The sequence below is a fragment of the Balaenoptera physalus genome, assembly GCF_965194825.1.
Source record: "Balaenoptera physalus genome assembly, chromosome: 10".
NCBI classification, from domain to species: Eukaryota; Metazoa; Chordata; class Mammalia; order Artiodactyla; family Balaenopteridae; genus Balaenoptera; species Balaenoptera physalus.
In genome coordinates, this window is record NC_138889.1 from 49,522,348 (window position 1) to 49,546,191 (window position 23,844).

Genomic DNA, 23,844 nt, shown 5'->3' on the forward strand with positions numbered 1-23,844 from the left:
CCCTCTCTCTCTCTCTTTCCTTGCCAGTTCTAGTTTCCTTTATCTTTCCTCTTTACATCATATATATTCACATCTTAATGGTTTTATCTAATACTGAATAGACAATTTTCTTCCTTCCTAATCTTTTGAATGGTCTAAAAGAAGTACTTGTTAAATGTTTCATGGTGTATGTGGTGTAAGAAAAATATATAATTGTTCTTGTTTTGGACATTTCACAAGGCAATTAAACCACAGATATTATAATCCAAGATAAATGATAACACATTTTATCTTTGCATTTACGAAATCTTATTACACTATTCTGCAAATGTATAAATGTTTTCTTTTCAGAAAAAAACATAGAAAAAAAAGATAGCCATCTTATCCATATATGTCACACTGATATATATATCCTAAATAGTGAAAGACATTTTCTTACATCTACATAGGTGTTTTGCAGGGGAAAACATGAACAATTTGCTGACTGCTTACTCCATTCGGACTTCCATAGAGTTGGCATTCCAGCATTCTATATTATTAGAATTAAATTATTAAATTGTGTAATATAAAACACAGCCGTATTTTAAATCTCACATTCCTACCTTGCCACCTTTATTCACTGGAGTAGAGAATCCCTGTGTCGCAGGTTCACATAAGTAAATATTCAATAAAACACGGAATACCTCTTATCTTGGAGAGGCACACATAGAGTTAAATGCTGAATGACCTCTAGTTCCAACAGGGTCACCCCCACACTCTCACAGAGCATGGAAACCATTTGTTAAAGAGCAGCTACCTCCTTGTAGTTTTGATTTGTATTTCCCCAGTGATTACTGATGTTGAGCATCCTTTCATATGCTTTTTGGCCATTGTTATACAATTCTTTAAAGGATAGGTTAAAAGTCAGTTTACTTTAAATGCCTAGAAAGTAAGAACATGAAGTAAGATTAGAGGGGAAGCAACTAGGATTCTCCCAAGACTGCTGGTGGAAGCAAATTGCTGTACCTTTTTAGAAAGCAAAGTGTCAGTATCTGGTAGTATTTAAAATGTGCCACACACTTGATCCAGCAACCCCACTTTTAGGTATTTATCCAGTAGAAACAAAACAACCAGTATAAGGAAAAATAAGAAAAATGCTTAATGCAGAATTGTTGTAATAGCAAAATACCTGGAAACAAAGTGAATGTTCATCAAGGGTGCAAAAGTTAAACTATATAATCCATATTATAGATAGTATGCTGTTATTAAAGAAAAATGAATTTCATATATAGGTACTGACCTAAATACAAATTAATGACACATTATTAGGTTAAAGAAAGGTTGGGTTGAAGAGTAATATGTAAGATCTCATGGGCCTCATTTTCATTTACAAAAATGGAAGGAAAAATATATGTGTGTATATTGTTTGAATATATTTATAAAGAACAGGAAAAAATGTAGAAGGCTAAACTTAACACTGACTACTCGGTAGGGGAGATTATTAGCCTTTTTTTTTTTAATCTCTCCACTAACTGACTTAACGAGCATGAATTGTTATATTTTTTTAAACAAAAGCAGAAAAGTTTAAAGAAAAAAAAGTAAAACAAGTAAAAATACTTCAGCAGGCCTGTTTGGATCACACAGACTAAGTCATTCCCTCTGAAAGAAAGTGACCTTCTAGTTGCCACAGGAAGATCTAAGATCACATCTTGAGATGGACCGAGGATGGGGAAGTTGGAAAAGAAAAGAGAAGAGAATACGGAATAATCAGTAAAGGATATAGAAACAAAAGACAAGGATCTAATCCATATAAAAACGGGGGTTTGGGCTTCCCTCGTGGCACAGTGGTTGAGAATCTGCCTGCCAATGCAGGGGACACGGGTTCGAGCCCTGGTCTGGGAAGATCCCACATGCCGCGGAGCAACTGGGCCCGTGAGCCACAATTACTGAACCTGCGCGTCTGGAGCCTGTGCTCCACCAACAAGAGGCCGCGATAGTGAGAGGCCCGCGCACCGCGATGAAGAGTGGCCCCCACTCGCTGCAACTAGAGAAAGCCCTCGCACAGAAACGAAGATCCAACACAGCCATAAATAAAATAAATAAATAATTTTTTTAAAAAAAGTCAAAAAAACAAAAACGGGGGTTTACGACCAGAATTCCAACAAAAGAGATAACCAGATAACGACCATAGTTTGTATTTGATCAGAGCTCTGAAGTTTCCAGAAATGCTCTCACATACATAATCTCATTTAATCATCATAGTGAGGATAGGCAGGGCGGGTGTGATATCCTTATTTTTTCATATGAGGAAAAGAGAGCTCAAAGACCCCATGTGTGATATGGTCCAGGTCACACAGTCTGGAAGTGACAGAGTTTAAACCCTCCTAACTCCATGTTCAGGAGAACAGCCAGAGAAGCTAAGGAGCAGAGGAGGAAACTGCAGTCATCTCCGCAACACATGCAAAGGGTCCCAGATCTGGCTGTGGCAGCATGCACGGAAAGGCAGAGCCACTGCGGGGCAAGGGGCAGCTGTTTGCTATGAAACAAGCTCCTTGCAAGAACTTCTTCATTTGACCCTTAACCACCTTGGAGGTAGATATTAGCATTCTCCCTAATAACTGATAAGGAAACCAATGCCCTCAGGGGGCTGTAACCTGCCCAATCCCACACAACTAGTAAAATGGCAGAACCGCATATCAATTAATCAGAATGGAGACCGGAAGTGGTCTTGGAGACCCCAGGTGTTCATCCATTCGGTGAAAGGTCGTGGAGAGGTGGGATGGGGGATCCCAGGGAGGGGCAGGAGCAGCCTGGGCAGCAGGTGCACCTGTGGGGCTTGGGGCAACAGCTGTTAATCAAGAAGTATGGAAATACTTCAGTATTTTAGCAAACAGTATAGACATACAAGTATACATTGCCCTGGGCTGATGCAAGACTCAGTCCCACATCTGATTTGACTCCAAAAGCCATGCTTTAAACTACTCTCACCTCTCTACCCCAATCCAACCCCACCCTTATCACAATACCCTCCCACCTTCACCCAATTATTCTACTCATATATTCATGTCTGAACCTACTTGCTATAGAACATAACAGATCTTTGCACCATCCCACTGACCATTTATAAAATTTATAAAATTTTAATATAATAACTTTTTTTCTTTTTATAAGTACAACTGCCTTTTTAAAAGAGGAGATTCCTTTGAAGAGAAGCCCTCTTGGAACTCCTGAGAACTTTGATCAAGTATCTGAAAATTGCTGAACATCTACAAAGAAGAAACTGTAGTTCTCTGTGGCAATCAGAGGGTGGAAGAGGGAGAGTAGGAAACATGGGAAATGGGAAAACAAGAAGGAGCCAAGGAGATGTTACAAGGCTGAGGGCTGGTCAGGATCTTAAAAAATTCCCCATTTGGGCTTCCCTGGTGGCGCAGTGGTTGAGAATCTGCCTGCCAATGCAGGGGACGCGGGTTCGAGCCCTGGTCTGGGAAGATCCCACATGCCGCGGAGCAACTAGGCCCGTGAGCCACAACTACTGAGCCTGCGCGTCTGGAGCCTGTGCTCCCAACAAGAGAGGCCGCGATAGTGAGAGGCCCGCGCACAGCGATGAAGAGTGGCCCCCGCTTGCCACAACTAGAGAAAGCCCTCGCACAGAAACGAAGACCCAACACAGCCATAAATAAATAAATTAATTAATAAAAAAAAAAAAGTTCCCCATTTGTGGGGTAACCAATGGGTACTTTAAAACAGTGGGTATCTGATGTTTGAATTTAAAGGTATTGTGCATTGATATGGCATAAAGTCCTCCTCTGCCTACCCTGACACCTTCAGCACCCCTGCACCAGCAAACATCAGCACAGCTTACTACATGCGCGGTTCTCTGAAGAAGGGGTTTAGTGGAGGTTGAGAAAGGGCCTCAGTTTCATGTTTGTGTCCACTTGAGCAGGACAGCACATTGTGGCTCACATTGTATTTCCAGTGGCCAGTGCTGGGGTGGACAACTCTTTTCAGACATTGTCCTGTAAAGGGAAAGAAGACTATGGAAAGGTAACTAGAGGGAGAAGTGGGATGGAGAGAGTTTGTTTGTAACTTATGGTTAGCAAAGGGGAAAGGGGGTGGGGGAGGGATAAATCAGGAGTTTGGGATTAGCAGATACAAACTGCTATAAATAAAATAGATAAGCAATAAGAGAACTATATTCATTATAATAAACCATAATGGAAAAGAATATGAAAAAAGATAATGCATTTGGAATTAATTACTGTTTATCTTACATTATATATGTATATAAATATGTTTATACACACATGAATACATAATATTCTTTTTTTTTTTTTTTTAAAGAAATTCACGTTCTTTTATTTATTTATTTATGACTGTGTTGAGTCTTCGTTTCTGTGCGAGGGCTTTCTCTAGTTGCGGCAAGTGGGGACCACTCTTCATCGCGGTGCGCGGGCCTCTCACCATCGCGGCCTCTCTTGTTGCGGAGCACAGGCTCCAGACGCGCAGGCTCAGTAATTGTGGCTCACGGGCCCAGTTGCTCCGTGGCATGTGGGATCTTCCCAGACCAGGGCTCGAACCCGTGTACCCTGCATTGGCAGGCAGATTCTCAACCACTGCGCCACCAGGGAAGCCCCATAATATTCTTTTTAAAATGAGTTTGTTTTTAATTTAATAACTTTTCTTCATAGGGTGAATTGTGGGGATGAAACGAGATAAAGCACATAATAAGCTTAGAACAATATTTTGCACGTAGTAAGTCCTCAATGTGTTCACTATCATGATTGCTTCTCTGGAGGGGAGGGGAGGAGGAGGAGGAGGAGGAAAGATCCAGGGTGTCTTACTCTTTGTGTGTCCTCTGAAGCATCTGCAGATCCCACTTTTGGTCCACCAGCTGGTGCAAGATGGCTGTCCTCTTGTGGTTAGCGGCTGCCTCCAGCTGGTGCCTCATGTAATTCTGTTCTCTCTTTCGCTTTTCCACCATCGGCTCACCCTCTTCCTTACCAAAGATGGGCTCAGAAGAGTCTGGCTCAAACATGGGCAGCTGGGGGCGTTTGTTCTTTATCTGAAGCAGGGACACACATGATGCAGATGATAATTATACCAGGGAATAGACTTGATGCACAAGGCCGTAGCATAGTAAATACCAGCACCTCAGAGGAGAGAACAAGGGCCTCAGAACCACCAAATGGATAACACATAAGAGTATTCGTAACATTACAGGATTTATACATATTTTTAGAATGCTACTGAAACCCTGCAAAAGTTTAAAGGAATAATTGGCCCCTTACCTGTGCATCCAAAGCTCTCTTGTAACACTGTGTTTCTTCCATCTTATCTTTTATATATTTGGCTCTTTGCGCAGCAAGTCTGGCAGTTATGAATAAGAGAAGGTGGGACCACAGTTTGTTGTACAGTGTTTAGTAATACAGATTAACATCAACAAAACAGGTTTAATAAATATTAATAGGAGTAAGAGCCTGATGAAAAGTGATATTTCCTTCTAGGAACTTTCATTTTAAGAAAGAAAAGAGTAATTCAAATCCATAGGCTAGTGGACAATGCGTTGGACAGGGATGGATGGGCAGGTATAAGCGAGTGACCAACCATATAGTTCAAATGCACTACCATTAAGACAGGCACCCCTCCTCCCCCCATGCTTAAAAAAATCTAGATAGGAAAGCAGGCAGTGTCTGTGCATGCAATACAATGACTCATCATAAGAGTCCTTTTTAAGAAGAGTGGTCTTTCCTATTATAAAATGAATCTATTATATGCAACCTCCACATGATCTGTAAAGTGAATATAATGGAACATATGCATTTTATGGAAATAGTTTTTTGGTCACAGAAACTAGATACTTATTTGTTTTAGGAGTTTCTCTCACACCACAGTAGCCTCCTTAATTGCTCTCCTGACCTCAGTAGCAGAAGTATGGCCCACTTAGGCATGTTTGAACTCTGTGGCCCTGACCCTATCCCAGGCCTCAGATAACCCAAGCAGGACCAATCAGATTCTCTTTCCTGAAAATTTGGAATTGAGACTGAAATTCATCCAACTGTGAGCTGGAGTACAGACAATGTCAGCTAAGGAGCTGGGGTGTGAGCAGGTGGAAAGCTTTTTTTACATGGATTTTAGTTCCTGGTTCCAGCCTTCCTGGGTCCCCCATACATTCCTGCCCTCAGGTTCCATAGGACACCCTTCATACTTATAATACAACTCAGCTTTGCCTTGAGGTTACCTGGGAATAGCTGGGAAGGAAGCCTGCTCAAGACAAGTCCCTTCCTCCATCTACCAAGATTAGTGATCACAAAACAATACAAAATGATACTCTGTAATTAAAATGATTATAGACAGCAATCATTACTCTAACGATAGTTATAATAATGCTGGCTTTTCCATGTTTCTAATGAAGTGTTAGGCTATGGTACTGGCTGCTAGCTGGGTTAGTTTGCTCAGTTGGTTACAGTTGTGCTAATGAAACTACCAACGCTGATCCAATCCCACATGGAAAGAAGCATCACGTGAACATTCCAAATCCATTTTTCAGGGCATATCTAGCTAGACTCACTCCTCTGTCAGCTGCACTTGTTCCAGGCGGTCCATCAGCTCTCTGTTTTGTCTTTGCTTTATGTCCTTTTCCCGTCTGTGACCCATTTGTTTCAGGAGACTTTGGGAGTATTCCTCTTGCTTAAAAGCATTAATCTCAGGACTGAGTGGCCGTTTATCAAACAAGAAGGATTTCTAGAATGAAAGAGAAGCAACTCATTTATTCTAGAATACTAAAAAGCAACACAGAATAAGGGTAATCATTCAGAAGACTAAAATCAATCAGAAAGCCTTGATTAATTTATAATATGTGCCCAGTCCTCAACACACTGACCAGCTAGTGACCCACAGAATCATCTGAGTACGCTCAAGGATGAATCTGAGCAGAACTGACCAAAGCCCCATAACTGAGAGGGAGATGAAAAAGGACTTCACGGAGTAGGTCCTCCGCTAGTACTTAAACAACTTGCATACTGAAAGGAGGAGGAATTCTGAGTGAGTGCAGAAGCATGAGCAGGGACTGTGAGGAAGTGGAAGAGGGAAAATTGAGCTCCTGCTCTGGGCTTAGCCACGCTAGACACTGGGAACCCAGCCGTGATCAAGAACAGAGATCCACAGGGCTTCCCTGGTGGTGCAGTGGTTAAGAATCCGCCTGCCAATGCAGGGCACACAGGTTCGAGCCCTGGTCTGGGAAGATCCCACATGCCGCAGAGCAACTAAGCCCGTGTGCCACAACTACCGAGCCTGTGCTCTAGAGCCTGCAAGCCACAACTACTGAGCCTGCGTGCTGCAACTACTGAAGCCCGCGTGCCTAGAGCCTGTGCTCCGCAACAAGAGAAGCCACCGCAATGAGAAGCCTGTTCACCACAACGAAGAGTAGCCCCCGCTCGCCGCAATTAGAGAAAGCCCGTGAGCAGCAACAAAGTCCCAACACAGCCAAAAATAAATAAATAAAATAAATAAATTAAAACAAAAAAAAGAACAGAGATCCACAGAGAGCCTCACTCTCATTGAGCCTGCATGCTGGTGCAAGAGACAGCCAACAAGCAAACCACACACAGATAATTTAAGGTAGTGATAGGTACTATGAAGCCCTTCTCATAGCGAGTGTCTGGGTGGGAATGGGGCTAAACTGGTTATTAGGGAAGGCTTTTATTAGGGAGGTAACTGAATCACCTCCACTGCAAATATCAGGGGACCGGTGTCCTATACAGAAGGATCAGCAAGTGCAAAGACACTAGATGGAAACAAGCAGAAAGAAGGTCTATGTGGCTGAGGCAGAGTGAGCAAGGGGAGAGTAGAGCAGGTGAGCTCAAAGAAGGAGACGGGCCAAACCAGGAGTACTTGGTAAGTCAAGGTAAGGCGTTTGCATTTTATTTTAATTCAGTGGAAGGCCATGAGAGGCTTTAAACCAGGTGGACCTTACATCTATCTAAGAGGAGAGAGAGAAAGGACCTAAAGCTCAGAAGCATGGTGCTCCGTCTTCCTCCTTCCCTATTGCCCCTGCCTGCAAGGATTTGCCTCCATTCACTTCTTTACCTAACTCCTGTATGCCAGGAAGTCTTCTCAGGTCTCTGGTCTGGGTTAAGTGACTCTCCTCTTTGCTCTGTTCAAAGATTTATCATAGCATTTAGTATATCACACTCTTGTCTCTTTAAATCTCTTTCCCCCACTATCCTGAGACTTTAGAGAGGGACCTTGTGTCATTCATCTTTGTATTCCTAGCCACTAGCAGAGTGGCCAGCACAAAGGAATTCAATGAATGCTTGATGATGAATAAAGAAAATCTATTTTATTAGGTGTATGTCCCGGAGTGTCACACTGCCTAGATAGTGAGGTGAAAGAAGGAAGATTCAGACAGAAATAAAGGTAGGCACATCATGATTGGAAACGTTAAATCAATGGCAAAACAGGTGGCTCACGTCCCTCTGAAGCTGGGGTTCTCAAACTTTAAGGAAACTACAAATCATCTAAGCATCTTGTTCAAACGTAGATTCTCATTCTGGAGGTCTGAGGTGGCACCCTAGATTCTGCATTTCCAGCAAGCTCCCAGGGGAGCTCCCTGATTCTCTACTTAGATCATCTGATCCTGGGGCAGGAATTTAATATACTGTCCCTATCCCCACCTCTCCCAGGTCCTGGTTGAAAATTACTATCATTACAAGTGCTCTCATGACTAGTAGGAACTGTATTATGAATGTGAATGGTGTGGAGGCAAATCCTGGACCACTCCTGCCCTGGAAGGAAGCTTCAGCCTTGCACAAGCCTCTTTTTACCTCTACCACTTTAAAACATTGGCGCAATGCGGAGAGTGGATCCAAATGCTCACAAGTAGGGCAGGTATCAGCCCTAGAAATTTCGAAAAGACTCTTACATAAAATTCAGGTTTCTCATTCTTGTGGATTCTTATGGCTTCAGCAACTCCAAGATTATAGGCAGCATTTTTTTGATTCTGTTCTCTACTAGCCAGACTTCGCATCTTTGAGAAAAAAAAAAAAAAATCACATATTGAAATAGAGCTTTTAAAAATTTAATTTTACTGTATTAAAGTAACCCAACCAAGGTAGAAACCTGCCTTTTGGAGGCAATGGTAAATACTTTCTGATGTGTTCATAGATTTTTTTTTTTTTAAGTGGGCTTTTGTTTCCTATTCTTGGGCTCCAGGCACCACCTATACAGGGATCGTAAGAAGGAACGGAAGATTTCATGAGTGGTTACCTCTGATATCACAAATGCAGGAGAGGACAGTAAGGCCAGTTATTGGAGATCACAGAAATTGGGATAAAGCAAATGCAAAGGTGCCATTCTGTCTTTACTTGAGATAGGTCATGAATTTGAAGGGAAAAGCCCTGACTGGGATTATATTTTATGAGAAATAAAAAATAAAGCTATATAATCCAGGAATTCCACCTTTAAAACTCAGTCTTGGGAATTCCCTGGTGGTCCAGCGGTTAGGACTTGGCCTTCTCACTGCTAGGGGCCCGGGTTCAATCCCTAGTCGGGGAACGAAGATCCCACAAGCTGCACGGTCTGGCCAATAAATAAATAATAAAACTCAGTCTTCAAGGGGGGGTGGGAGGGAATCAGTGACACGTACAAACATCAGCTGCACGGATATTCATCCCAGGACTGTTTACTATTAGAGAAAACTTGGACACAACCTAAGTTTTAGTTCAGCAGTAAGTAAATGGTTCAAAATGTTACAGTACAGACACACGATGGAACTTTTTAAATGGTGTTTTATAATCACGTTCTCCTGTCCCGTGTTAAACACTCCTTAACCGAGGTGTTGATCTACCTGCTCTTTGAAGAGAGCCTCTTGATCTTTCAGCATCTGATACTGCTGTAAGAGTCGTTCATCTTCCACCTCTCTCCTCTTCCTCTCCTCACTGTCGTACAACGGGGAATTCCGCTGTGCTCGTTGCAAGCATACATAACACATTTCCTGTAACACCAAGTTTTAGGACAAATTGACTTTTTTTTTTTTTTAACATCTTTATTGGAGTATAATTGTTTTACAATGGTGTGTTAGTTTCTGCTTTATAACAAAGTGAATCAGTTATACATATACATATGTTCCCATATCTCTTCCCTCTTGCACCTCCCTCCCTCCCACCCTCCCTATCCCACCCCTCTAGGTGGTCACAAAGCACAGAGCTGATCTCCCTGTGCTATGCGGTTGCTTCCCACTAGCTATCTATTTTACGTTTGGTAGTGTATATATGTCCATGCCACTCTCTCACTTTGGACAAATGGACTTTTACCTTTTACCTTTTTGCCTGTGCATTCCCTTCCCAAGCTCTCCAAAGGCTAGGTGTATCAAGAAGTACACTTCATAAAAGGAAGTATTAAAGATATTAGCCAAGGGAGATTTTCAGAGAAGGCCCCACAAATATTCCAGAGGATTTAATAAGCTCTTGCCTCAACAGATGTGTTTATAGCAACTGGAAAGTGGAGATTTCCCAACCCTATTTCTGTGAACTAGTAGATTTTGACTAGTAGATAGATTTATCACAGTCCAATTATGGGTCCTGAGTACCTGAGCCATACCCATATATTAAAGAAAGAGCAATTCCCAGAATTCTCTCTGAGAAACAGAAGTCAGAGGAAGATTCTGACTGGGTTTCGTTTCTTTGAAGACACTGTACCTGTCCTGCCCTATTATGATCCTGGCAAGAAGTGGCTGGAGAAATTTTAGGCTTCATTTCATTGTCATTTTTCAGACCACCCAGAGATGGTAACCTATAAAAAACAATGCAACATTAATTAATGTTAATGTAGTCTGACATCAATTATCATCAATTATTAATGATAATTTTAGAAACAAGTATAAATATAAGAAAATGAAAAATATCTCAGTGGTTTTCTTTAGAGCATCTACATGTATAGAGGTTAAGAACCCAGGCTTTGTATCAGATAAACCTGGGTGGGTTCAAAGCCCAGCTTTCTTTATTAGAAGCTGACTGGCATTAGACAAGCTGGGTAATCTTACAAAGTCTCAGTTACCAATTCAGTGAAATTGGGATGAAATGTATTCATTCTCCAAAAATTTATTGAGTGTTTACTATATGTACTGCTCTAAGCATGGGAGAGGTAGTAAAGAACAAAATACACATTAAAAAAAGCTCTGTCCTCATGGAATTGACATGCTGATGGGGGTAGACAGCCCATGAACAAGGTAAATGAGTGAATTCTATAGTCTGTTCAGTGATGATAAATGCCATGCAATGCTGGAGGAATGGAGTATTAAATCATGAATAGAACGGCTAGGGAAGTTTTCACCAAAAAGGTGAAATTTGAGCAGATACCTGAAGGCAGTAAAGGAATAATAATCATCAGATATCTGATGGAAAAGGACCTAGCAGAGCAAATGAGCACTAAGGCCTTGAAGTGGGAGCATGCCTGTGTGCAGTATGGCTTGAGGAAGATGAGTTCGTGGGCGAAAAGTCGGAGAGAGGTCAGAGATCAGGCAGGACCTTGACGGCCACAGTAATGACTTTAGCTTTTACCCTGGGTGCGTGGAGGGTACAGTGTCCAGTATTAGCAAAGCTGTAGAGAACACAGCAGTCCCTCACATTACTACTACTGGGGAGATAATTTGGTACAATCTTCCTGAGGATAACTGGTAATGTGTTTCAAAAGCGTGAAAAATGGGCTCATCCCTTATCTCTGAAATTTCACCTCAAAGTTTTTATCCTACAGAATACGCAGGTGTGTGCAAAGAATTATGTGTGATTATATTTGTTACAACACGATTCATAATATAAAAAACTAAAAACCATCTAAGTATCCCACAGGAGATGGGCTAAACAAAAGGTTTAATCAATGAGATGATGAGAAACCATTTGTTCATGTTTTAGAACATTTAAAGCCATAGCGAAATTTTCACCACTGTTTGTTGTGTAGCAAAGGTTCATATGATATGATCTCAGTTTTGTTTCAAATGCATCTATATGTTTCACGTACAAATATATGTACATATTATATATGCATTGAAATGAAGGATGTACACCCATAACATTACAGAAAGTTTCCTCTATTTAGTGGGGTTATGGGTGATTATTTTGTATCTCTTGCTTTTCTCATTTCTTCCAAAATTTCTGTGATAAAGATGTATTACTTTAGTAATCAGAAAAAAAAAAAAAAACAAAAGCCAAATAAAAACATTGGTCAACTTCTATAGGAAGCCTTTATTAGGAATCCCTAATAATTACTCCCTCCTCTTTGCAGCCTCTGTACTTTCTTTTGTTATCTTCATCACATGCATTATTTCTTTAGCCTCAATCTCTCTACAAGACTAAGTTTATGAAAGTTGGTTTATATGTCTCATAGCTCTATAGCTTCAGTGTCCAGAATAGTGCCCGGCACACAGTGGTGTTCAATGTTTGTTGGATTGAACTAAATTCCAAAGTACTAGGCATTTAATTCTCAATTATCTTTCATAACGAGATTACTCAAAAGAAGCATGCCTAGGGTTTTGAACATGACTTTAGGAATCCACAAAGCACCTAAATTACACATATGATAGCTGATATATTGTGACATTAATAAATTGAAAGTTGACAGCACAGTGCAAGATATATAGTAGATGCTCAATAGATACTTATCAGAACCATAAGCTCTGATCTGAGGTCTTAAAAATATCCTACACAAAGGGAGAGGAGAAAATAGAAATCTTCTGATATAAGAAGAAAGCAGGACCATCATAAATTGTAATACATTCATTTGCTCGAAGAACATTTATTGAGTGCCAGCCACGTTTGGCAAACATGCTTTCCAATTGGATCTAAATATGAACCTGTGTCACATCATAATATCCACACACTCAGAAAACAAGACAGGTTTTCCCAAATCCAGAAGGAAAGTTAGATGTTTCCTCCTCTGTACTATTTTGTTTCCACCTCTGTCATAACATTTATCCTGCTGAATCATAATTTATCACTCTGGCTTTCCCACAGATTGTGAGCCCTGGTCGTCTTGATTATCCCCAGCACCTAGAATGTAGCATCAAGAATAGTGGATGAAGGAATGAATCAATGAACACTTATTTAAAATTCCCTGCATCAAGATAGGACTTGAAAATATACTTAGTAAAGTGCAACACAAAAAATACCCAGGGACTTCCCTGGTGGTCCAGTGGTTAAGAATCCGCATTCCAATGCAGGGGATGCAGGTTCGATCCCTGGTCCGGGAACTAAGACGCTACATGCCGTGGGGCAACTAAGGCCACGCACCACAACTACTGAGCCTGAGCACTCTGGAGCCCACATGGCACAATTAGCACTAGAGAAGCCCACACGCCGCAACAAAGAAGAACCCATGTGCCACAACGAAGACCCAGTGCAGGAAAGAGAGAGAGAATGGAAGAAAGAAAGAAAGAAAGGGAGGGAGGAAGGGAGGAAGAAAGAAAGAAAGAAAATACCCAATGCATTACCTTTCAATGTTCGTATTCTTCCCACCACTCCCATTCTGCTCCAATTTCTGCGGGAAACTGACATTTGTCACTTTGGCGGGGGAGATAGCTTGTCTATCTTGAATTACCTTGGGTGATAAGATCTCTGTAGAATGAATGAAAGTGAGTTAGTTTCCTTTCAACTCTACATAGGCGGTTTGTACTTAACACAGATTTTTTAAAACTCATAATTTTACTAGGGAAATTGTTCACATAAGATACACTTTCTTATCTTTAAATTATTGTCCCTTGCCCTAGTGTGGTTAAAATATATATATATTTTTGCTGTATATTTATTACATGCAAAGCTCTGGCCGGGCACTTTAGAAAATACAAAGAGGCAAGTCTCTGCCCTTAAAGATCTTTCAATAAATACAGTTGAAGAGGAAAAATAAGATATAAACAGAAAACATGAGAGCTGTCATTTGTGGAGGTCTTACCACCTGCCAACAGTACTAAGTGATTTACACACATTATATAAATAGCAACTCAGGACAGTGATGCAGAATGTCTAAATCTCAAATAAATGGTGCAATCTCTAATGTTCAGAGAAGAGAGAAGCCACTTCAGAATCCACTGATGAGAGAAGTTTTCATGGAGGAAGTGAGATGTGAAAAGGGTACAAAGAGGAGAGTAGGATTGGGACAGACTGTAAAAAAAAGGAAGGGAATTCCAGGCAGGAGAAAAAGAGTGAAGAGAAGCATGAAGTTGAGGAAGGGCAAGGCATGTTAGAAGAGCATGAATAGACAATTTTGCTCAAAGAAAGAGTCTGTAAGGAACAGTGACAAATGAAGCTAAAGAATGAAAGCATGTGAGTATTAGGCTAAAAGTTTGTATGTAATCCTGTAGGCCACATGTCACAAAACCAACATTCACAAGCCAATGTTTACCCGTTGATATATATTTTGTTTGCCCCAGTTAGCATTTTTGTTTCAATGTAAATTGGTTGCCAAAATTTAACGGTCAATAGATTTCATATGTCAGGATATCTGCTTCTCTTGAAGAATCAGAAAATTTGCTACCACTTGGCCCACATTTCCACAAATCAATAATCTGCTAGACTACCTTATCAAAGGGTAGTTTGGCAACCCCTGGGGATCCCTAGGACCCTTTCAAAAAGTCGTTGAAGTCCTAAGATTTTCTTCACATGCTTCAATCAAAACAACATATCACACCAGATTATATGAAGACGCAGATCTAAGAATCCACTATCTTCTATAAAGCCAGATATCAAAGGTATAAAACTACCTCTCTTCATTTTTCATAAAAATTATTATTTATGCTAACATGTCTCCCTATCATGTGACATCCAGCCCAGTTCATGCATTCACGTTAGCTGCCTGGACCTTGTAGGCAGCTGAGTTTTGAGCCGTGCAGAGCCAGCAAAGAGATCACAGTTTAAGAGTCTGACAGTCATAAAGTGGTTAAGGTGAGATACAAGATTCCAGGAATAGAAGATGTTTGTTAGAAGAATACAGTGATTATTCATGAAACTAACTTTATTTATTTTGGCCATAGGAGTCGCTAAGCATTATGGCTTGGCTCATAAGTAGTAAAGAGTGACAGATTATACCCAGAAATCATCGACCTACCTCGGACACCTTCTTCTTTGTCTGACTGGTCTTTTAACTTGCTCTTCCTTTGTCCATTCTGTCCACCTTCTTCTACAGTGGTCTCCATAGGCAGTTTGTTCTCCATCTCCTTGAGCTCAATCCTAGGAATGAACCAAGATATTTGTCCATAGGTGACTGTGTAAACTCTCAATTCTGAGAAGCAGCCAAGCTTGCTCACTGCTTCTGAATGAAATAAGCCTACTTCTCTCAAGGGGGCAAGTGCTTTTATTTACTAAGTTCAAATCATGGACTCATTCTCTTTGGGAGCCAACCATGACCCTCCCCATTTTTATATAGATAAATTGCTTTGAAGGCCTGGATTTAAGTTTTGTTTTTTATATCAGCTTGAATTTGTTTTTTCTAGTTCTGTAACCAGATGCCATAGGCCTGAAACAGTGAAAGGTAGTCATTGGATAGCTTGAAGGCAAGGATTCTTAGCCTGGTAGGCAGGGTACACCCAGAAATAACCACTCCTCTCCTCCCTCTTTCTCCTCCCCACTTCTCCATCCTCTCCCCAGGCAAAAATAAGGGACTTGCAAAGGCAAGGGAGGAAGGGATTTGTTTAGTTGGTGTGTGTAGTTGTAGATTTTCTTTTCAAGAGGCGATACTTGCAGTAAATTCAAGGGCCAAACTTCAAATAAATGAAACACCTACAGCTGTTTTGAATATTTGATTCCTCATGTCCAATTCCAGGCTCTCTATTTGACAGGAACTTCCATCTCTGTTCCTTAACTAACTGCAATTATTTCCCTCCTGGATTGCTTAAGCCAAACTATGTCCAAGAGGACAGCCAAATTTGCCTTCCAAAATATAATCAAAATAAAACTATTTGGAAACAACTGATTTATATTTAATGAGTAAGGCAACATGCTACAATGGAAACAACACTGAAACAGTCAGGAGCCATGGTTTTATTTCTGGATTGGCCCCTCAGTTTTGTAACCATTTCATCTGTAAGATGAGGGGATTGGACTCATTAATCTTTAAGGCTTATTCTCCCCCTTACACTGATTTTGCTGAGGTCTGTGGCATACAGTTTTTCCAGGAGGGACTTGTTCCAAACCAACAAACACAGGAGGATGTCACAGACTCAAAAACATGAGAAAAAAAAAAAGAGAGAGAGAGAGAAAATAATACTTTGGGAAGCTGGTTACTATTTCCCAAACTTCCTTTACCCAAAATGCATAGTAGTTAATGGCACAGCAATTAAGATTAAAAACATGATTAAGAGCTAATAATGGGTAAGTAATGAACAAACTGGAAATAAAACCCAAGTCTCCTTGGAGTGAAGCTGTACCTTGTCTTTCTAGCTGCTTCAGTGGTGAAAAACAGAGCTCAGAGAGGAGGTAGTCTAGACTGCAGGACAAGGAAGAAGCTAGGTCAGAGGAAGGGGTGAAAGGTAGAGCAAACCCTAGCAGGTGAGAAGAATTTTACTAATACTGCAAGGACTAAGGTTGGTGGGAGCTAGTACGAAAAGTTCCAGGGAACCAAGAGTAGTTTAAAAAAAGAGTATCTTAAGTGCCGTTGTTTTTTAACTTAACTACAGAAAGTGTATGCAATAAACTCTTATTTGTTGGAGCGCTGAGAGAGCAACAGAGAGAGATAAAGAGAGAGAGAGAGAGCATGAGCTAGAAAACTCAAGTGTGACACACTGTCCAGTTCCATAAATAGGTCCCCAAGGATTGCTGTGCCTGGAGGAACCTGTGGGGGAAAGCACTGACCTTGGAAATGAAAGCATGCTGTTGGGCCGCTTCCCCAAGGATTCTCTGCTAGACAACACTGAGTCCACAGTGTCAGGCCTCTGGGGACAGGTACAGAGACAGGTTATACTTGGGCTGTGGTCCAGGACACAGGGTGTTCAGAAGCCTCAAACTACCATGATACTCTCTACTGTTATTTTTGTTTAGTGCTCAAAGCCTAGAGCTTAAAATGCAATGAGGAATGATCTCATTTATCAAAGTAGTCACCCTGCATGGTCGCCTACCAATTCCATTGATGCTGCCTTTTCTCAACCCATTTCCTCCTTGGAAACTGCCCTCAGAGTTGACAGCTCCTTTCAGACATCTTTAAGAGGACAGCCGACTTGCTAAAACTCTCAGGAAAATGAGCAAGCTGGCTAATTCCACTCTTGACCCAAATAACTCTAAAACTGGGTAGTTAAGAGAAGGGCTTTGGAGTCAGGCATCCTCATGTTTAAATCCTCTCACTGCTAACAGCCACATAGCCTTAGACCCTAGGTACGTGGGGATAATAATAGGATCAGAGTCACAGGATTTTAATGAGGTACTGTATATAAGTGACTAGCACATATAAGCATTCCACAAATAGCGGCTATTATAATTATATATAATAATATTCTAATATATAATATTATATATGATTTAAATTATAAAATTATAATATATAAGTTATAAAATATATACTAACGGATAATAATCACATTATTAAATTATACTAGTATAGAATGATATATAAAGTTATTCTTTTTGGATTAATGATATGGTTTATAAAAGGCTTTGAAGGGGATTCCAAAAGTAGAAGTTTTAAAAATATTTTGAGCAAAAACAGCATCAGTGAAGTTAGCACACAGCTTCCCAAGAGACCTCTTCTGCAGGACAGCACTCAGGTTTACGTTATGGAACATTTGGGAGAAAAACAGTCACTCTCACAACTTTATAGCAGTTTCCCAAAATGTGTTTTATAGATGTTAATGAATATTGACTCAACCTAAAGTTCCATGATTAAATACATTCGGGCGGTTAAAGCAGCTTCTTTCCAGCCAGACCTCTCAGATCCTTTAACATGCCCCTGTGCTTTGGCCTCCAGACCATTTTTTCATAGAATATTTCTCAAGACTAGTTCTTTTGGAAAATGCTCCTTAAAAGGTAGGTCTTAGAGTGCAGCAGTCCAATTAAAACATTATCCTTTCTTTTAAACACATATTGAAGCTTACAAATTTCTGTAGAATCCCTGAGAGTGAGAGATGAAGCAGCACTTTGGCCTTGCTTCTGGTTTTGCAAATCTTGCCTATGTTTTTATGAAAAAGAGAGGGTGATACTTGTGTGTGTGTTTCCACTTTGCACACACAGGGTTGGCATCCCTCTTAGCAATCCTGTATGAAGCCAGAGTGTGGAGAAAACACCAAGAGCTTCATTATGCACAACTCCGTCTCCTAAATACCCATCCCAGAGCACCACGAAAGGAGAAATTAGAGGGTAGAATTAAACCATATTTATAACCTTTCCTTTCATAGCTTTTTCATTTAAAAGTCTGGCTTTTGCTCTATGGGACACAGGATTATATAACATTCATGATAATCCAATTCGCTCATACAAACTTAGTACATTAAGATTCAGTTAGTCCTGTTGATTGACTGTTTAACTGCCTCCTTAAAGTCTGCTATGTCCAACTTAGCATGAAGGTCACACCAGCTACTTAATGGTTAACAGTGATGGGTCAATTATGAAATTTCTTCTACAACAATGCAAATTAAAAGCTAAAGATACATTTCCATGACTTGAATGTGATTTTTCTGTAGACTTTCATTGAAATAAAATAGTGTAATCAGCACAAAAAGAGTAATTAGGAAGTCTGGGCTTGAATTTCAGTTCTACGGCAGGGCACCCTGACTTCAGTTTCCCACATAACCTCTCTGAGTCCCCATTTTTCTCATTGGTAAAATCAGGATAATAAAGTTCCTTAGCCCCTCTAATTTTTTTGTCAGAGAGTTAATCATCTATAAACAAGTACTTCTTTGACTTGGGGTAACTGCCATTCAAAATATGTCAACCTTAGTTTTTCTTAAAGATGACCCATTTACAGATGATTCAGAGCTACAATCAGGAAAGGGGTTAGGAGAAGGAAAATATTAATTTACATTTGCTAGGGCTCTCGCCAAAGCCCCACTTCCATCCATTGTACAAAGGAAGTCCTTATAAAATCTCATCTTCACTTTGCCATCTTTGATCACAAGGACCCCAATTCCTTTGAATGTAAACTCCACGTTTTGTTTGGTGGAAATGGATCGTGATAAAGAAAGCAACGTCTCCTTCACACATCTTTCCACCGTATCTCTGTTAAATGGACCCTCTAGAGATATCATGACAAAATTAAGTGGAACAACTGGATATCACCTAGAGGAGAAAAAGACAGTTGGGGTGAGGGGAAAGAAGTGGAAATTACAACAAGGACATATATACACTCACAAATAATTATCTGATTCTCACTTAATACTCAAAAATAGAACTGTCCATGTGAAGCCTTTAGTTGTACCCTATTAATAGATATTAATCAATACAATTTTCCCTAAAAGTAGAATGTTTTTTGCTCAGAATAAGAACAAATAGCTTCCTAAGCAATACTCCAGACAAGATTTTTATTTTCTCTTGGAGACATATTTATAACCAACTGTTCCTCTTCATCAGAGGGTTTTCTGAAGTTTTCAGTCCCCTTTCAGGACACGCTGCAGCAATATTTGCCTCTCTCCTCCAGTTATCTTATCATTTTTAAATGATTATAAATATCTACAAACATTAAGTGTTTTGAAAAGATAGTTATCTCCACTAGAAGTTACCTTTCAAGCAAAAGTGGGGCTTATCAGAGGGTATCAGTCTGAGTGACTTGCAGCCAGCTTTTCCTCTCTAATGAGTCCATAAATGGCAGTGCAGGGGAATATGGTTATATCTAGCATGAAAGTAAGCACAGGGTCTATTCAACTAGAACAGATATAGGAGCTATGCACGGTCCACAAGTCAGAAAAGAGGGAAAATAGGAAAGATGATCAAGATGATAAATTGAAAGAGAGACAGTAGACAAGGTCCACTGATAGAGGACCAGGACAGAGAGAAGATAGGGACAGTCTAAACATTCACTCGGCAAAACATTAATTTAGAGCCTTTCCAATGTCTACTACTGCTGGATGATGAGAATTACCAGCTCTACAATACACAAGCTTCCCTATATCAGCCCACAGCCTCCTGCACAATTTAATGGTGATTCTATACCATCTCCCCCTAGATTCTCCCCTCCCATTTGCCCAACGCCTATCTGCAATCTGTCTTCCAGCCCATTTATATAAGGATGCTGTCATCTCATGATGGACAAGCCAGCAGAGACGTTGCAAATCTCATTCTCATGACTTCTCTGTAACTTCTGTGGGCTACACCCTCGCTTTTCTCTTGTATCCATGGCACCACTCTTGGCTCTCCAATTTCTTCCTCCTTGGTCTCTTTTGCTGGCTTCCTTCTCCTTCTGCTTCTTATAAGATGGTGTTTGTTTTAACAGGATTTTGTCTTTGTCGGTCTCCTCTTCTTACTTTATATTGTCTCCTGGGTAAATTTATCCTAATCCTGACTCTAGTCTCCACCCCTCTCTTGACCTCTGAAATTATCTATACCTAAACATCCTGACAGGAATCTCAAATTCAACATGTCCAAAAGCAAACTCATTATTTTATCTGCCACCACAGCCTGACTTCCCCTTCATTCCCTATGGCAGTTAATGGCATGAGTATCCATCTATTCTCTGAGAAATCTGAGTCATCCTAAATACCTTCCTTCCTCTTGCTACCCACCGATCTCCACTGGTAACCAAATCCCACCAGTTCTACATCTGAAATATCTCATGAGTAGATTCCCTCATCTTCCTCTGATTGCCACTGCCTTCATTCAGGCTTTCACATATTTTACCAAACTACTTTACTTAAAAGAGCTACCTTCCTAAACTAAAAGCTGGACCAGTACAGATAAACCCCTGCTCAAAAAATTTCAGTGGCTCTCAGTGCCTAGAGGATGAATTCCAAAGTCCTTATCAAACCATATAAGGCTCCTCACAATTTTACACTTACAAACCTCTTACTTCCCTCTATTTGCCTCCATAGTCAAATGCCCCGGCCACACAGAAGCATCTGTTATTCCCTTAACAGGCTTCACTCTTTCCCTTATGCTTGAATTGTTCATACTGTTCCTGAAATGCCTTCCACTGCCAGCAAAATCTTATCATCCTTTAAGACCTCCTGGCATGTCATCCTCCTAAATCTCCCCAAGCAGAGTTAGGCATCCTCCCCTCTGGGCTCCCCTGGCATTGATCCAGTTCTGCTCAATGACCCAGTTCTGATCAATGTTGCTTTTACAGCACTTAATCATGTTGCATCATTTTCTTATATATTTATCTACCATGCTAGATTCTGAGCTCTTCAAAGCAAGGACCATGTCTTAATAATCTTTAAGAATCACTGTACAATGTTTGATTAGTTACCTAATTAATGATGAAGAACCGTCACCCCAAAGCTAAACTGTCGGGAATTCCCTGGCGGTCCAGTGGTTAGGACTACGTGCCTTCACTGCCAAGGGCCCGGGTTCGATCCTTGGTCGGGGAACTAAGATTCCACAAGCCGTGCAGCATGGCCAAAAAAAAAGCTAAACTGTCTCTGTTCTTATAAATGAGTTCAGTCATACATGTTTAATTCTGAAATTTCCTCCACCTCATAAAAAAATTAATTATAAATCTAAAGTACTTTTTTGGACCACACTACAAAATCCAAGGTGCAAAATAAGTCCTGTTCTAAGGCACAAATGTTTTTGCAAAAAAGTTGGCTTTTATTTTCACTTCATTTGGTAGGTTTTTGATGAATTAGGATATTACATTTCTTCTGTCATAACATTCTAGATTAAAAAATAGGCTGGAAAATCCATCAAACTCACCATACAGAATATATGCATAATGAATTCTAAGTATAGTTTGTTGGTGTTTGTTTGTTTTCCAATATATCATTTTTTTTGGTGGAAAGTTACTCTGAAAATTAACCTTCAGGGATGTTAACATAAAGGAAAGTTTCAGCCTTTTCACCTGTTGGCATTGGGGGTAGACGATCTCTCTTCATCCATATATGAGTCTGATGCACGAGGGCATGATAACAAAGATCAAAAGGAACACAACCAGAAATTAGGAAGGAAGCCCCCAAAGGCCTCTAAGTAACCAGGGCAGGTGTCACAAAGCCACACATTAAAGCTGGAATTCAAGCGTCCTGTGGCAGGCATCACATCTCCCACTATGTCTCTAGCACCTGGAACAAGGCCTGACACATAGTTGGCCCTCAGTAAATATTTGTAGAAGGAAGGAAGGAAGGAAGCAAGGAAGGAAGGAAGGAAGGAAGGAGGGAAGGAAAAGAGGTAGGAAAGGAGGGAGTGAACAAGGAAGGGAAGAAAGAAGGAAGATTTTAGGGTGTAAGAGGTGTATACGGTATTAAGTCTTTACGGAATTATTAAGCTTCTAATAACTTTTTAAATTTTAATAATTTAGATTATATATAATAGAAACACAGTAATCTTTTCTGAGCTGATATTAACTGCAATTCTTCCAACCTGTGACCCTAACTAACTTTCTCTTCTTTATAACCACTTTTAATTTCCTAGGATCTGAAATATGAATAAAAATCTGTATGACTTGGTGATGTGGCTTTTATATAAATTTGCATTGATGTCACATCAGGTTTTAAGCTACTGAGATTTAAAATGGCCCGCAGGAAGACTGTATATAATTTCCTACCTTGGCCGCTCCCTCTGCCAAATGTACCACGTGAAAAGAGAGCTCCTCAAATAAGAAACCAATAAAGCAGCAACTGGCCAAGCTTTGCCCTTTCATTTTTATCCCCAGGCTGGTCACCTTCTGGGAAAGTCTTAAAAATGAAATATATTTACCAGGAGTATATACTTTGTTTTGTTTGAGTCCATGGATCTGTACTAACTTCTCCGCCATGATAAACATGTGGCCTCTGAATTAGAATAAACTTGTTGTTTCCCACCTCAAGTTTTTGTCTCGTGAAAGTGAAAGTTCCAAGTCCTGGAATCTGAGCTCCCTGAGCAGACAAAGAAGGGGGAAAAAAACAACAAAGAGAATTCACTGTAAATGTAAGAAAAATAATCCTTAGCACTGTTATCCCAAAAAACATGAAGAGAATTAAGCTTGGGCCTTAAAATTCAATGATCTTTATGATTCCTTACAGCTTTAGTATTTTATGACTCTAAGTTTTCAAATCAGTATAAAATATATCAATCCACGATGCTTTTCTGATCCTTCATCTCCATATCATTCAAAGGCTATGAGGACTAAGAAAACTTGTATGGATGCCATAGCTGCTTTTAATCTATATCTAAGATTACTCTTGTCCTAAATTGTGTGGCATTTTAAATTTTAATCCCTTGCCATCGGAGGGGGATTTAAGGGGTCATGAGAATCTCTGCTTTCTCATTCTTTTAGGTTTTATGTCCCTCACTTAAAATCAGACAACACAAAACATCCAAGACACATGCTGCAGTGTGGTGATCTTGGCTGAGGGTAGAAGCAAACACTTCTGGCTCTCACACTGGGTCTCTGTCTCCCTGGAAATATCATACATCAAGGGTTACAAACTCAAATGCCTGCAGGAGCAAAGAAAGAATGCAACGGAGAGAAGGTATCAAGCCAGAGAATGTGATGGCTAAGGAATGCATGCCCCATCTAAAGGGGAAAGCCCCTTGTCAGCTCCAGCCAAGTGTCACATGTAGGGAAGGAAAACCGGTATCATTAATCTGCTGATTTTTAAGAAAATAAATACAAATCTTTGTATAAACTCTTCCAATTTTAAGTGCTCATGACTAATTCAAATTATCAGACCAAATAAAATAGGCTTCAAGGATGAATTCAGCTCAAGAGCTGTCATATTGGGACCTCTGAGCAGGCTATAAAACTTTCACAACATCCCAGCTCCCTCCAAACTCCCCAGATCTCCAATCAGTT

The 23,844-nt window shown here is 40.3% G+C and overlaps 1 protein-coding gene across 1 annotated transcript in view; it reads right to left on the reverse strand.

Moving 5' to 3' along the window:
* Positions 1 to 23,798, reverse strand: part of CCDC81 (coiled-coil domain containing 81) — a 32,070-nt gene extending 8,272 nt beyond the window's left edge. Inside the window, 13 exon segments of the mRNA XM_082410296.1 lie at positions 4,800 to 5,020; positions 5,247 to 5,325; positions 6,527 to 6,699; positions 8,879 to 8,983; positions 9,803 to 9,949; positions 10,653 to 10,746; positions 13,439 to 13,562; positions 15,049 to 15,170; positions 16,791 to 16,870; positions 18,947 to 19,197; positions 19,200 to 19,202; positions 22,767 to 22,833; positions 22,835 to 23,798. Coding sequence (XP_082266422.1) covers positions 4,800 to 5,020; positions 5,247 to 5,325; positions 6,527 to 6,699; positions 8,879 to 8,983; positions 9,803 to 9,949; positions 10,653 to 10,746; positions 13,439 to 13,562; positions 15,049 to 15,170; positions 16,791 to 16,870; positions 18,947 to 19,197; positions 19,200 to 19,202; positions 22,767 to 22,833; positions 22,835 to 23,017 — 1,649 coding nt within the window. The 5' untranslated portion in view covers positions 23,018 to 23,798.
* Between the last annotated feature and the right edge of the window lie 46 nt (positions 23,799 to 23,844).